Source organism: Anthonomus grandis, chromosome 16 (genome assembly GCF_022605725.1).
Source record: "Anthonomus grandis grandis chromosome 16, icAntGran1.3, whole genome shotgun sequence".
In the NCBI taxonomy this organism is placed as follows: Eukaryota; Metazoa; Arthropoda; class Insecta; order Coleoptera; family Curculionidae; genus Anthonomus; species Anthonomus grandis.
In genome coordinates, this window is record NC_065561.1 from 9,676,957 (window position 1) to 9,694,157 (window position 17,201).

The window sequence follows — 17,201 nt, forward strand, 5'->3', positions numbered from 1 at the left end:
TATTTATAGGTCAAAAAATTACCTATTCTTAAATTTCTATTCCCGTTCTACTTGCTATAATAATTTTAAAATTTGGTTAATGTAGAATAAACAAGTTATATACAAGAAAAAAACTAAAATTAATTCAATTTTATTTCTTCTTAAAAATTCAAGTCTTAGTCTTGAACTAACAATTATATGAAAAAATTTCATTCGAGTAGTTTTTTTTGTTTTAAACATATGCATGGCTTAAATTAATCTTTGCATAATATTCAAACGAATTTTATTTGTTCCTTATAGCAAATAAATTTTAGTAAATGCAATATTATTATACTTATTTTAAGAATAAGTCGTTTTAAACTAACATTATTATACTTGTACACATCAGTATTGAACAGACCCACGCAATTATATCATTGTTCATTTTATTCGTGTAAGGGCTGCCGGTGTCGACATTGTTTAGGCGCTATTCTGATGCGCATTTTTTGTGACTTGTGAATTATTATGGAGCAATTGTTAAGCAATTGGGTTTGGAATCCCTTTTAATAACATTTATGGGTAAGTAAAAGATGTTAATATCGTCAATAGTCGTGTATATATCCATGCTCCAATGTCCTGATGCATGCGTGGCCATTATTTTAAGGAATATAAGTAAGTCGTCAAAAGTAAGTGTCGGCCAAAAAAAAGTTTTTCCTGACTTATCAATGGCAAGCCCAAATCTATAAATAATGAATTTTAATAATTCTTCTTTTGCATTGAATGTAAATAAATTATTTATTTCCTATTTGCAGAAGACAAAATTGATTTGCTAAACATCAAAAACTTAACTGATGATATAATAAATGAATTAGTTCCCTGTATAGGCACTAGAATTAAATTCTGTCAACATTTGAAGCAGTACAATAAAAGAAGCCAATCTACTGGGGATCAAAACATACAAGTTTTATATCTGATGATGCTAAAAACAGTAATGTTGCATCAACATCAACATTAAAATTGACATTAGTACCAATCTATAATAGAGACATTGCATTTTGTGGGATTGAGGACTTATTGAGCCAAGACAACAGAATACCGGAGTTTGATCTTCATACATTATTTACAACTGCTCCTTATGGCTCTCTAATTTTAAATTATTATAAAGAACATACAGTGCTGAATAAATATATCAGTAATAAATTAGTAGACATTATAGGAAGACAGATCTATGACTACATAATGAAATAGTAAGTTAAATTTTAAGCACTTACTTAAAAACACAGGATGTTCTATAATGATATGAAAATATTTCAGAGGGAGATTCTAGATAATATTTTATGAAAAAAGTTAATAAACGTGTTACAAATTAACAAAGTCAATGCTCTAAGACCTTTAACCAAATATTTGTTAATTTTGAGACAAAATATTTTTGTGTGAGAATATAACCCTTTCTCGATGTATTTCTTCCAATTTGATGATTTCCTTTCAATATATAAGGTATTAAATTTAAATAATATTTTTAGGACTGAAATAAAATTCTCTCTTTCTCAATTTAGTAAATTGGTCCCATTTCATAGCCAGAGAAACAACCACAAACTAACACGTTGCCACCTCCATGTTTTACAGTACCTTGGACATACTTTGGGTCAAGTCTTTTACCGGCAATACGACGAACATATTGAACACCATCACTTTTATACAAATTCAACTTTGACTCATCACTAAAAAGTACTTTTTTCCATTTCTCTGGTATCCAGTGAGCATGTTATTCTGCAAACAGAAGACGTGCTTTAGTATTCTTTTTACTAAGAAGCGGTTTTTTGGCAGGTTTGCATGCTTTTAAGCCTGCTTCAACTAGTCTGCGCTGTATCGTTCGAGATGAAATATTAGAGCCCCCAGCTTCAGCCAGCATTTGCTTTGCTGACAGAAAAGGATTTGCTTGGGAGATCCTTTTAATTTTTCTATCCAGTTTCTTTGAAGTTTTTCTCGGTCTACCCGTCTGTTTTCGGTTAACTACTTTTCCTCTAATTCGATAGTTCTAAATGGTTCTCGACACAACAGATTTTGAAACCCTTAGTTCTTGTTTTATTACGTATTGTGGTGTTCCCATCTTATACGATGCAATAATTCTTTCTTTAAGATCAATAGAAAAACTTTTACCACGAGGCATTTTTAAACAAAATATAGATTTGATACCGAGAAAAACCGATGTTTATCTACTAATGGTATGAACAATATCGATCAAGTCGCTTTATTTTTGTCCATGAAAAAATGCATAAAAATATACAACAATTTACTAATCTCTTGCTATTCATCACAAGAGGCAAAGAATGTTTAAATCTTATTAACAAAGGTATAACTGATACTACAAAAGTGTTCCTAATTATACGAAGTACAGTCGCAAAGTTTTTAGGAATATTATAGCGTCGCTTAATTTTTGTCCGATACTATACATTTTCTAAGAAAAACATATTGCATTATTGTAATGTGTAAGAATATCAATATGTTTGTAAAGTGGAAGATCAATACCAATCATCTTGATATAAGCTCTATTAAAATATAATTTTTCTTCTACAAAGAATATGCATTCCTTACTATCAATAGTTGATCTTAATTCAAGAAATGATAATTCTCATGTCAACAATAATTAATGTAGTATCAAGAATAAAGCTATACTTGATACTAAAAACTATACTTAATATAAATATATGCGAATCTTAAATATAATTATATTTGGCTCTTAAAACCTAATAGGTATTCTTGATTCAAGAAAAAAACACTTCTCATGTAAATAATACTTAATCTATATTATTAAAATGAAAGCTATACTTAATTATAAGGTTCTAAAGCTTAGAATAAGAACAAAATTACTTAAATTTCAAGTATATGGATAGCTGCAATACAAAGTTAACTATACTTGCAGAATGGGAAGATGGTGATATTGCTAAAATAATACGATTCATCTTTAATTCAGTTTAGCTTTTTTTCCGTGTATAATGGAATTACATGCAATATCCCTTTTTATAACAGGGAAATTGTTGTAAGTCAACCAGATTTACATTGTAACATTGTAGCAAAGTATATAGATTTCAACTTAATTATAAATTTATTTATTTATTATAAATTATAAATTTTATGTTAGACTGTGATTGTAGGGCATACATTTTTAAAAAGCGTATTATTTACTGATTTTCTGTTATTTTTAATTAGAAAATATCTTAGGTAATTCTGTCAGGATAAATTAATATAACATTAAAACAAAACCCATAAATCATTAAGTTAAATAAAGCAAAGTACTTACACAAATTGTAATAGTAAATTATGACGTCTAAATGATATATGATTGAAATGTCGGGTTGGCGGTCGGTGTTGATATAACAGTACATACCTGAAAAAGATAAAATATCCGTAAGCAACTATTTTACCCTTTAAATGTAAATATAAATGTTTTTATAAATATGTGTTATTAAGGCCAGTGGTCAGAATAATGCAGTACATACAGGATGGCCCGTCGAAAACAGTCCAGCAAAGTTTGGGACCCTTTTTTAAAAAAAATTTTAAAAAATGCTCGAACCCGTCGATTTTTGATTTTATGAGGGCAATTTCTTTTAATACTTTCAACCCCTTAACATTAACCCCTTGGCATGGGGTTGCAACCACCCTCAAAATCTTAAATAGGAGGGGGCGTCAAGTGATTTTAAAGGTCTTTTTATTCTAGTTACAACTGCCAAGTTTGAAATTGTTAACTTGAGTTTTCGCAGTATGACAGCTTGTCAAAGATTTTGAAACAATACTATTGTTTAATACTTTTAGCGCTAGTTTTTAGAGGTTCTTGATTTACAAAACAAAAACGCTCGTAACTACTTACAGGATCAATGTGATATATTTAAATGTAGCCAAGCCGAAATTAAAAGAACTTGCTTAGTTTAGAAAATCTCGTTTTCTTCTTTTTTATATATTTATTAATATTTTGTTATATCTATAATATTAATTTTATTTTGATAAGATGATTTCATGTTTATATATATCTTTTCCACTTTATTATTGGAGTTTCGCTGTTGAGTAATGTATAATAAAATATATAAATAAAAATAAAATGAATAAAAAATAAATATTAACAAACACTAGATGTCTTCAAGACAAAAAGAGTGGATTTTATCAATTGGTGTGCGCAGCTTTGTATGATTATCTACCTTTTACAAAGTCTTGGTTAAAACCTGAGGTTTTAAGCTCTAACCCAGCATACGTTAAAAGACGAATATGCCCAGCCAATGAGAATTGAAGACGGGACCAAAAACCGATTGATCCCTTCGTTTACGTCCGTAAAATTTCGCGCGCGATTGGCATTTACATATTAATATTGTTTTGTTTCCCCTAACCTAGATTGCAGATTTTATTTTATTTGCTTTGCTTCCTGAATGATTTAATTATTGCCGATAATTATTATTTATATCGATTTTGCCACTATTTGAGTGCTCACAGCAATCATGGTGTTTAGTGTTGACTCCGTTGTCTATAATATTCGGTTCTACGCTAATTTTGAGTTCAAAAACAAACATTTTAGTATTTGATTTTAAGTCCAGTGATTTCTTTACTCTCTAATTTCTTTTTTAACTGCTGCAGTATCTGGCTACAATAATTATGGCAACACTAAGGTAAGATATAATTTTTTAGGTCATATCTGAATTATTACGTATTTTCCAGTCAACAAAATGCAATCTGCGAAGTCCGTAAAAAGAAATTTTCAAGCACAATGATGAGAAACAGAAATTTTAAGAAGTTTCACCCAGAATTTGTTGGCCAGGAATACAAGAAACACATTACCTGTCCAATGTGTACAAACAGTACCCAGGCATTTTCTTATTTTAATAGTTTAACCAAACATTTGCTTGATATTCACAATAGAAAGATTAAACAATCATTTTTAAATTTTAGGAATTTTGAAGAATATACCTCTTATAGAAAACAAATAGGGAAGTCGATTATGCTTGTCAGACCCAAAATAAATTTAAGAATGGAGAAGAACATATATTTTACAATTGTAACAGGAGCGACACCAGAGGTTGTATAAACTCTTAGTTATCAGACATAATTGTATATTTTGTTGTCTACTTTTAGGATTTAATAGCTCATGTAAAATGAGAAACATTAAGTCTGGGGAAAGCAAACGCATCAAAGAACATGCCCGTACGAGTAACGCTGTAACATTTCGATGTAATAGGTCGGGCATTTACTTAATAATACATATTAAATTTTCGTATATGTACCAGTAACACCTATAAGTAGGCGTTTCGTTTTGGTTGTTTATTTTTATCTTAGGTAACTTTATTCTTATAGGGTCCACTTTAATACGTGCATTCATTTATTACGACTGCTGGCGGAGCCCTACCGGAGGTTTCGCGGAGCACACTTTGAATAACGCTGGCCTAACTAATAGTTGAATTTAATCCCCCTATATTGAGAGCTTAAGTCTCAGTTAACCTCAAAATACCATTTGGAGGTGCTATTTCCCTTTAAATTTGTTGTTCCTGTCAATTGGGTGTGTCTTGTAAAAAGTTCTTAAAAATCACTATCAATAATATTATGGATCTTGAAATTGAGGAGATCTTTCTGGAGGACGACTTAGATTTACTCGAAATAATTGATTATGGTTTTCCTATACAAATTTACCAAAGTTGAAATTATTTCCAGGATTTGGACGAATTCACTTTTATCAGACGATTTAGGCTTTTAAAGAAGACCGTATTAACTAACTATTAACTGGAAAAAATAGAGGAACACCTAGAATTTTCTCACGATCTGTATGTATGTAAGGTAATGAACGCGAGACTCTTTCTGCATTAGAAATTAAAACCTATGGGTCTTTTAAAGATATGATGAGGGAGTATTTCCAGGCACAATATTTGTTATTTTATCTCCGTGCTTCCCAATTAGGGTATAAGAGGTAAAAATAATACACAGAGGCCTGACTTAAATTCACTGTGAGACACATTAGATAGCTGGATTATACCTTTTTTTAATTAGCTGTTTAATATTTTTATATTAATCTTTTTAACGTTCAATCCCCTATTCCTTTAACTATTTTAAATATTTTCTATTTTAGGAATAATAGCGTGTCGTCCATCAATCAACTTTTGACTGGCCGAGATTTAATGCAAGTGATAGTCACTTATCTTCTGTTGGGGATTTTATGGATATCCATGAATCCACTGCCAGTCGCATCATTGAGAGAGTAACAACAGCATTAGATGGTTTATAAAAATCCTTTTTTCTGATTTTGTAAAAATTGTATTGGTTGGCGTATAAAATGATTTTTACAGTATTTCCAAGAGTAATTGCGGTACCTCATGGTACTTATATAAAGATACAAAATCCAGGTACATCATTTCATATTTAATATTTTTTAAACGTACATCATATTAACAATTTTAGGTCAAGATGATGCTGAGGTATTAAATAGGAAAGACTATTTTTCAATCAACCCTCAAGTTATTTGTGATACTAATCTAAAGTTGATTGATGTCGTTGTCGTAGGTGGCCACGTTAAGCATCATGACAATACCATTTTTAATAATTCAAGAATTCGTAGAAAGTTTCAGCAAGGGTATTTTCCATATTATATATTGTTAAGTAGGTCTGTGTATTAATTCCATATACATACAGGGTGTTCATTTGAAAACTTCCCACCACGGATTTATCGTTATACCGTTATATCCTGGGCGAACTGTATTTATTGTTATACCTGCTTAGTTATTTATAGTTGCTAAGGAAAATGAAGAATTTATTCTGCCGTCAGTTACATTTGTGACGGTCTTGGAATAGTGAAAAAAGACGATCTTCGAAAGACCTTTTAAACAAGCTATTATTCGATACCCTTTGCCATTTAAAATTTTTAAGGGGATGACCTTGGGGGCAGAGGGTGAAAGGGGGTGAAGTAATTTTAGGTTAGAAAGTTGTCCCCCTTGACAAACCTTTTGACGTATTTCGGCGTTTTTTTTTTAAACAGTGGTTCTCGATAAATCCGTGGTGGGAACTTTTTAAATGAACACCCTGTATAAACATAAGGTGTATTAATTAATATTTATGAATATTAGGTTCTGATCTGATTTTTTTGTAGGTGACAGTGGGTATACCAAAAGAAATTTTTTATTAACTCATATAGAAAACCCTAGTACCAATGGCCAAAGACTGTATAACGAGTCTTACATAACAACAAGAAATGTTGTTGAGAGAGCCATTGGAATATGGAAATGCAGATTTCCTGTTCTAGCTTATGGACTGACATTAAAAATGGAGACTGAAAAAATTAGCTGTGCTACAAAACATAGCAAAAGCAATGCATGGACCTCCTGCTCCTTTTGACATAGACCAAGAGGTACTGGACTATTAAATAGATATGGGTCAAATCATGGATGTCCCTCAGCAAGCTGAAGAAGCCGGAGGAAATCTTTTCCAATGGAAATTAATTCATAATTACTTCTTCAATTTGTAAATTAAATGTTCCCTTGTATACTTTAAGATAAATTAAATGTATAGAGCTTCATAAACCTTTTTCTTAAATAAAAAATCATCTCATCATATCAAGATTATAGCTTTTAATGCAACTCATATTAATATTCAATTGACAGATTTCAGTTCTTAAGACTCACTTCAACAATTTTCCAAGAAATCCAATAAAAAATCTGATACTTTGACCGCAACAAATAACTAATGTTCTGGCATGCATAGCTGCAAATCCATCTATATCTTGTAGAGTCATTGGTTCTGAAGTCAGGGTTAAGAAAAGCAAGGTCCATTTGATTCAGATGGAATCTTAATAGATATATTAGCAGCTATTGGCACCAAGAAAATCAGCATATTACTCTTGAACGTCAACGGTAAGGCAGGTTCGGGTTTAGCGTTGAATGCTTCATTTTGGGTGAGCAACTAATCTTCAGAATATTTGAAGTGGTGCTAACAGCAGTCCGGTAAAAAAAAACATCTTGTCGAACTTGCATTGTCTTATTTATTTAATGTAACACGACGTTTCGGTTGGTAAGTATCTCCAACCGTTATCAAGTGTAAACTGGCAGCAAACTCCTATTCTATGGGCTTATATACTAGATGAGTGCCGCGATGTGGAAGGGAAAGTCATCCGTGAAAAGAGTTGGGGGGGGGGGGGAGGACACGCCTCTCTTTAGATCCTACACTGTCCTGAGAGTAGAGGCTTCCAGATGTTGGGTATATCGACGCTTGGCTGGCTGAAGAACCTCTGATTCTGTGAAATGAAAGCTGCCTCTACGAACTTCCTCTTCCGCCAGTGCTGTTCCTTGTGCAGAATCTTGGCTTCTGACCAATGGATATTGTGTCCATTATGCCACGCGTGCTCTGCTATTCCGGATTTGGAAACCTCTCCTCTTTGGGTCCAGCTGCGATGTTCCTTCGCTCTGATTTCTAGGGGGCGCTTCGTTTCACCTATGTATGAGTCACCGCACTCACATGGGATCCGGTAGACGCAATTTTTGGTATCCAACATGCCATCTGGTTTGGTCTTTGATACCACGCTTCTTGGTCCTACTTATTAGCTTTTTTGGATATCCATTCTGTTGTAGGTCTTTGTAGATGGTATCCACTTCAGTCTTGAGATCCTCGTCGTTTCTACAGATGGTTCGAGCTCTATTGTAGAGGGATCTTATGATGCCTACTTTGATGGTTGCAGGATGGTTGGACTCATAGTGCAGATACTGGCCCGTGTGTGTTGGTTTTCTATAAACTGAAGTTCGTAGATTTCCGCCAACCTTTTTAACAAGGACATCTAGGAAAGGTAGAGCTGAGTCCTTCTCTGTCTCCATCGTGAACTTGATTATTGGTCTGAAGCTGTTGAGGTGAAGCAGAAACTCCAAAAGTGCTTTTTCCTCTTTGTCCCAGATGATGAAGGTGTCGTCCACATATCGAAGCCAGAGCTTGGGTTTGCAATGGGAGGCATCTATTGCATGTTCCTCGAACCATTCCATCGTTGCACATCGCTGCACACATCTAGTATATAAGCCCATCGAATAGTAGTTTGCTGTCAGTTTACACATAACGGTTGGAGATACTTACCAACCGAAACGTCGTGTTACATTAAATAAATAAGACAATGCAAGTTCGACAAGATGTTTTCACTGTACCATTGTCTACCACCTTCAAAAACAAAGCAGTCCGGTATTTGAACATACTACAAGAAATCATTCCCGAGCATTTAGATGTTCCTTTGGCAAATTTAAACAATATATAATTATTATTTTTAATAAGATGGTCCATCAGGACATAATGCTAATATTATTTTGCCATTTCTAGAGGATAGGAACCGATGGTCCCATAAGGTGGCCAGCAAGATCTCCTGATCTTTCCATTTGGACTTTTTTTGTAAAGTTGCCTAAAAAATAAAGTTTATATGGTGCGGCTAAATCAATAATAACAGTTATAGAAATTAGGCAGAAATTGCAAGACTCATTAAAATACCCACCCTTACGAAGAGGTATAACCACTGACTCTCTTAAGCATGAAGGAAAAATGCCATTATGCCAGGAATTGTTTATGGCAGAAACTAAGTCCTTCAATGCTGATTGAGGCAAACCTAGTAGTAACTTTAAAGATATTCGATCAGCTCCAGATGATTTATGATTTTCTAAGCTTTTAATTACATCCTCAACTTCGGTAAGGTCAACAGGATAAAAGAAAAAAGAAATTTAGACGAACCCTTACTGAATGTAATGCAAGGGTAGGTTACAAAAGTAAGAGTAGGTAGGCTACAAAATAGCAATGACATTGCTATTTTGTAGAATGACGATAATGAAATATGTTTCTGGTATCACAAAAATGACATGCAACTTCAAGTCAATGCTACTTTTTGCGGATTTTTTAAATGAATGAATGAATCTTGTGATATTAATTACTCCATAATCACATTTGGAGCAGGTAGAATTAGTCAAGGCCATTTATTTGAATCCTAAATTTCTCTTATCATTTATAGTTAACATTCCGAGATTTTTGCGACGAGCCCATTGTAGCATTAAAGCCACTGAATACCTCTTTAGTCCAATCAAATCTTGAATTTTCTAGTATAACCTGATCACCTAGCTATCAAAATAATAATGGTCTATTTTGGAATTCTTAATATTCGCTTTCCTGACCGTACAGTATGTCTAAAGTATATTGCCAGAATCCAGAGTGTCCCAGCTATCCAGAAGAAAAATAGGTGGATATTATAGCAGCTATGGTATAGAGATCCACAACAGTCTACTTCCACAGTTGGTGACACGTGTGATGTATCTTCTGCTACTGTGAAAAAGGTACTTAAAAAACATCAAATTGCCTCTCTAGATGCGGTAGCACGTATAACCACAACTCAACAAATGAATATCTAACTGCCTTATTTATGGATATAGAGGGTGCATATGACTCTGTACACAATATACTTAAACACAAAATAATAACCTGATTTTTTATACCAGAAAATATTGCACAATCTATTATTTTATTATATTGCATAAGAAATGCTCAGAATTAAATAGTTGGCTCTAGATTTGTACATACGGGTTTACCCCAAGGTTCAGTTTTGAGCCCTCTTCTCTTTAACATGTATACTAGCGACTGACACACCTTATTATGTAAATACAGTTTACAGTACAGTCCGCTGATGATTTTTATATATACAGTATTGTTAAAAAATATGACTAATGTTTGAACAGTTTGTGTAACATGTTTAATTTTATTAGGAACTAGTCAGTCATAAATGGTTTTGAAATATCTATTAAAAAATCAAGTGTATGTATCTTTACACGTCACAATACTCCTAAAATAAGTTATGTTGACTTAACGAATGACATTAGATAACTTTACGTAAAAGCAGTAAAATATTTAGGCATAATTTTAGACAAAAAACTTAATTGGAGAGAACAAATTAACAGCATCAGAGAAATAAATTTTCTAGATAAAAATATTTAAAGATATGTCACTAAAATTTGGTGGGGCTGTGATGTATCAACAGCATTAGTTTTCTATAAGACTTACATGATATCAATTATTGATCCTGTCTTTATGGTTCTGCTTCCAATAATTTTTTACAGCAAATAGATATCATAGAATATAAAGATCTGCGCATTAGTTAGGTGCTATGCGCTCTACCCCTACAACGGCCCTTTTAGTTGAAGCATTGGAACCTCTTCTTTATTTGCGCAGAAGCATGCTTAGTGCTAAGTTCCTTATTAAACACAAATTCTTAAATACAGATCTTCTATATGAGGTAAACAAATCAAACATTCAAGATTTAACAAATAAATATTGAATATATAAAAAGTTCCCTCCATTTTGTGAGGTTTTTCGAGAGATACAACCAATGTTAGATCTAATTGTACCATTTAAATTAACTAAATTTGATTTTTTCAGCGCTGCTGAAACACGTGTGGTTAAATATCCTTCGTTTACTGATAGCTCCATATTAAATAAAAACATACCTAAATTAGAATTATCACAACATAATATGAGCATAAATATATATAGAGATGCATCATAAAGTGAAGAAGGCAATGGAGCAGCAATATACATTTCTGACTTAGACATTCAATACCTATTTAAAATTGACACAAATGGTAGCATATTTACTTCCCCTCTATTGACCCTCTATTAGTCCCTCTCTATTGGCAATTGCCAATAGAGAGGGACTTGCCTTACAAGACAGCAACAAAAACTAAGTTGGACTCCATGTCTGTTCTTCAAGGCATTGAAAGTAGGTATGCTTGGTTTTATAAAGTTAACCCCCTAATATGGGAAAATAAAACACTTATACGTCGTTTATCCTTTTTTAACAAAAAAGTAACATTTCTATGGGATAAGGCTCCCACTGGTATTAAAGATAATAAGCTGGTAGATTTGTTAGCCAAAATTAGTATTGCCGCCGGCAACTACATACCTGATCTTCCTTGTCTGACTGATATAAACGCAATAATTAGAAAAAATACAAATGTTAAATGGAATGCTATTTGGGAAAATATTTGCAAAGAATTTCCAACAAGTTATTGCAAATTAGTTCCAAAAATACCTTCTGCATACTGACATAGTGAACTAAACTTGCCAAGGTGTTTTAAAACAACTATAATTCGTATGAAATTTGGACATGCTTGCTACCCAGCACACCTCAACAAAATTAAAGTATTATTTGACTTATTATTTAGTTTAGATTTTTAATGAGAATAGTTATCCTAGTTCCAAGTCTCATTCCCTTATGTTTCCGTGGTCAATATCCCTTGTATTGTATTAAGTCGCCCTGACAGACCCCAGCGGCGTGAAGTGTCTCTCACTGTCTTAAATGTTTTAGGATAGGATAATGTAGCTAAGAACCGTCCTATAAATTAGATATATCTAGATATTAAAAATAAGCTAACATTAAAAAATAAATAAATAAATTAAAGAAAAATATAATAAATAATTAGAATTAAAAAAACATGAATACGTTAATAATTACAATTTAAATAAAATATAAAAATTGTGACTGGCTGTATGGTTAAATGCCACATGCCACCAAAAAAAAATCAAATGGTTAATGACACAGAAGATGATCTTGATCGATGTATGGAATTCTGCAAAGTAATGACCGAGGGAATAGGAGCCAGCCTGCTTATGTGAAGAACATTAGTTTCAGTGATGAATGTCTTTTTTTATGGTAATGTTCATAGAAAAAATGCCCAATATTGAAGCGAGGTAAACCTCCAGTTATTTCGTGAAACACATACAGAATACCTTTACTTAAACATGAAAAATGCAGTAGAACCACTGATCCTTGAGATCATCCTCATGAATTTAGGTTGGAAACAGTTTTCACTAATCAGTTTTCAACTAATTGGTGGATTGGTCGTCGAGGGCCTACCGAGTGTCCAGCCAGATCGCCCGATCTTACACCTCTGGACTTTTTTTTTTATCGGGCTACATAAAACAAAAAGTCTACGTCGCCCAGCCAGAATCTTCCATCTACGTCAAAGAATAATTGATGTATGTCACAATTTCGAAAATGTTTGTGAAGAGTTCTCCAATAGATTATTTTGTTGTCTTAAAGTTAAAAGTGCACATTTTCAACATCTTTTGTAGTGAAATAATTACATTTCTGTGTTACCTAAGGTTTAATTATTTTAAATGGAAATAAAAATGCGAAAAATAAGGTATTGAAATGCTGCTATTTTGCTTTAGGTGAAAATGACTTAATATTCTAGGAAAATAAAGCATTTGGTAGGAGCTTTCAAAAGATGTATGACTCCCTTTCCTATTTAGTTTTATTTTTCAAAATGGCGTCTCGCCGGTATTTAAAGTTTTGCAAAATGAGCTAGGGACCAAAAAGTAGTATTTACGTTGCTAATGATGTATGCCCAATTTCAAATTTTTATATAAACGCATTTAAAAGAGGGGGACACAATTAAGTCCACTCTTTAAGTGTTTTATGTCCACGTTAATCAAATAAAGCACATAAAATCATTATGAGATAAGTGAGCATACTCATATAAATAATTCATTAAAAGGTAATGAGGCAGCTTTAGCATAATCGTTCTAAAGAAAACTAAAACAATTTAAACTCTCTCTTGAAGAGTATACGTTAATATATTAAACTGTAAGTAGAAGAACACTCTCAAGAAAGTAACCTAGAATGCAAAGAGGTAATTCCAATCGGAAAATTACCTTTAATTTATATATTCGTCATTTGGCGTGACAAAATCAGTGCATTAAATCAAGTACAACTGCTCAATTAGGACCATTTTTTCAGCAACAATTTTGTTCTTTTGCCAGAAAGCCCAGAACAAAAAAAAGCAATTAATCAGGCTATAAAGAATTAATTTTTCGAAATACCTACTTTACCACTTCATTAAACTGCCATCCAATACGTTTGCCTACAAGTCCAAGTTCTGCGAAATTCGTAAAAGCAAATATCGTTCTCGGAAACTTTTGTTTAGTTACTAAAGTGACAACTGGCCAGTATTTATTTTATTATATACGCCGTGGGGTCGTTGATGGTCTCCGTTAAAAGTGTTTTTCTTATGATGTCATCTTCGCTAAGCGTTTATTAAAGATGGGTAGCGTTACTACGTTTATATCAGAGAAATAAACACTTTACCTTGGACTTTACTTTTGGTAAAAAAGTTTTTTTTGTTACTTGCAATTATATTTTGTTACTTGGTGATATAAATATTAATTTACTAAATGAAAATGCGAATACAAGAACTTAAAACAATTAATAACTGAACCTACACACCATAATTTATTGACAAACAGCTCAAGTCTTATTGATGTGATTATTTCGAGTCAAAAACTTGATGTGATAAAAGCAGTTTCTACACCTGTGTCAAGAAGCCTAACCGACCATAAGTATACGCCGTCTTAAATTTTCCAAAAATACAAAACAAAGTACAACATTTAAAATGCCGTAATTATAAAAACATTAGTTTTGAGGATTTTCGCAGAGATGCTGAGCAAATAGTGTGCAACGGAATTTATTGCACAAACAATATTGATACAAAATTAGATATTTTTAATAAAAATATATTAAATTTAATAAATAAGCACGCTCCATTTCAACAAAAATTAGTTTTTGAAAATTTTATGTCTTGGATAACTGATAACAAAACTTTTAATGCGCTTAAGGGATAAGGCACACAAGAAATATTCATAAAACAAGACCTTGGGTAACTTAGAATATTACAGACAGAATATTATAGACACACGGGAGAAAACTACTTATTTTAACCAATTTTCTTCAAAAAAGGAAGATTTATAGGGCAATGCTAAAAAATTAAATATATCATCCAATAAGACAGTTGAAATTTCCAATGAATTATGTGATCCAGAACAGATTTGCAACTTTTTTCACGCTCCTAACTGTGTCAGATGACAAAATCTTTTTCTATCGTCCAAATGTCCATTCCAATGTTAATACCAAACTAAATTTTAGTCTCATAGACGAGAATTCCCTGATCACGATTCTGAATAGTATATCCACTGGGGCAATTGGCGATGATGGTATATCTTTAAGGGATATAGTCGGCTCCTTTTACCCTAACACATAACGGATTATCTCGGGGTATAAGTAGTGCGGTTAAACAATGAATTCTTTATCGCCGTATTATTCACTATTTATATTATTGAGTACCGGTTTGGACGACTGTTACCAGTGGTTTAAAAACATTTTTGGTTTTTAATGTAATATCACATGTTCGTATTATTTTAAAGGGTACTAATATTTTTTTTGAAGGAAATGCTTTTTTATATTTGAATAATTTGTTTTACTAGTATTATTTATTAGTGTAACCTAATATTTTTTATGATTTAATAAGGTAAAAAAGAGGTAGAATTCGGTTAAAAAAGGATTATAAATTCTGGGAAAAGTACCAGACCGAAATATAGTGCCGAAAAAATAGGTTAAGAGGATTATGTACCTGAAAGTGATAATTTACCTGATTGGACAAATAAATACTTTGGTGATCTATTCTTTTTGGTAATTTGGAGTGATATCATCAGTCTATAAATTAAATTTACTTTGTGATTTCTTATTTTTGAATTATGGATTCGCAAGAACACAAACATATCGCTAAATATCGGTTTCTATCTTCGGGTGAGCGTCGTCTTTTAAAACTTAAAGAGTACGAAATTATTTTAAACAAGAAAAAAATAACATGGCTCAGATGTCAATGGCTCACATCTGTTTTGGCAGTAAAGAAGCGGACATGTGATGCATGCCAGATCTCAAGAAGCACTTTACATAAGATTTGCAATATGGACGAAGAAGAACTGGACAAATCAAATAAAAGAATCCATCGGTATCCAAAAAGTCTAGACCTATACCCCAAACAATTAAGAGCGAAATTAGAACCATTATTTATAACTATGTATAAAAGGGTATACCTATTAAAGTAAACAACACGTGACAATGGCTACCGTACTACAAATAATAAAAGACAAAAGAACTTTGCGACATTAGTTTCACGGTAATTCTGCAGTTTAGCGGCTTTTGTCAAAACTAACGAAAAATGGTCGGTTTTTTTGCAAAATGGGTAGATTTGGATATATATTTTTCACTAAGAGTGGCGGAAAGCCAAATTTTATCACGAAGAGGGTGTTATCACGCACTAAATCACTCACTATGGGACATGAATAAAATAACGTCATTAGAATAACCCTGAATTCGATTAGTTTTGTCAACAAATAGGTGACAACTGAGGTGAAGTTAGGTGTGGTGTTGCCAGTTCTGTCGTCAACTGCGTTTTGTCACTCTGCAGCTTCAGCCTTGCTCCAGTGTGGCAGTGCCTTCCCTAAAGTGGCGAATTCACTCTCTATTTTTTTAGTCACGTGAAGGTATTATGCGTAAAATAAATTCACAAAAACTGTTTTTACCTTTTCTTGTAACTAAACTGTTATTTTCTTAACAGACATACCGAAGACACCCATAATGTATTATTATTTTGGTAATTTTTAGATTTTGGTCCGAATTAAAAATAATATGATTCTCCAGTTTAGCGGCTTTTGTCAAATTTGGCGTATTTTCACTGGTTTTCTTTTTTAAATAGCTTAATTTTATCTGGAAAAAAGTAATAAAGTGGCGGAAGGTGCATTTTGCAAATAGTTGGGTTGGGTTGGATTGAGTTGGGTTGGGTGTTAAGCGAAAAGTTAAAAAAATCGCTCCGACTTTGCCTCGCAAAATGAAGTAACGTTGACAAAAGGTTAGGGTCGACTTTTTAGTAATGCACAGGACATGGAGCTGCCCTCTGCCGCTTTTGTGTGCATCGCCTTATGTTCCCCGCGCAGTAATAGAGGAACGGAACGAACCGAAACACTGCGCTAAACTGGAGAATCATATTATTTTTAATTCGGTCCAAAATCTAAAAATTACCAATATACAAATACATTATGGGTGTCTTTGCGGTATTTTTGTTGCAGGAAAATAACGGACTTAGTTACAAGAAAAGGTAAAAACAATTTTTGTGAAATTATATTATTTTATTTTAGGCATAATATCTAACATTTCACGTGACTAAAAAAATACAAAGGGAATTCTCCACTTTAGAGAAGGCACTCATGAGTCAGCCAGACTGGAGACAAGGCTTCAGCTGAGAGTGACAAAACGCAGTTGACAACAGAACTGGCAACACTCGAGAATTACTGCAGAATTACCGTGAACTTTTACATGTAGTGACAAAAAGTAATCCCATATAATCCCATTAAGTTGATTTCGGGCATAGCAAAAA

The 17,201-nt window shown here is 32.7% G+C and overlaps 1 protein-coding gene across 4 annotated transcripts in view; it reads right to left on the reverse strand.

Annotated features, from left to right (window-relative positions):
• Window positions 1-17,201, reverse strand: part of LOC126745572 (four and a half LIM domains protein 2-like) — a 319,413-nt gene that overhangs the window by 233,041 nt on the left and 69,171 nt on the right. For 2 of the 4 annotated variants that reach the window (XM_050453469.1, XM_050453467.1), the window contains exon 3: window positions 3,260-3,346. The exons of the other annotated variants lie outside the window; for them this stretch is intronic. In XM_050453469.1, coding sequence (XP_050309426.1) covers window positions 3,260-3,346 — 87 coding nt within the window. The remainder of the gene's footprint in view (window positions 1-3,259; window positions 3,347-17,201) is intronic. 4 annotated transcript variants of the gene reach the window in all.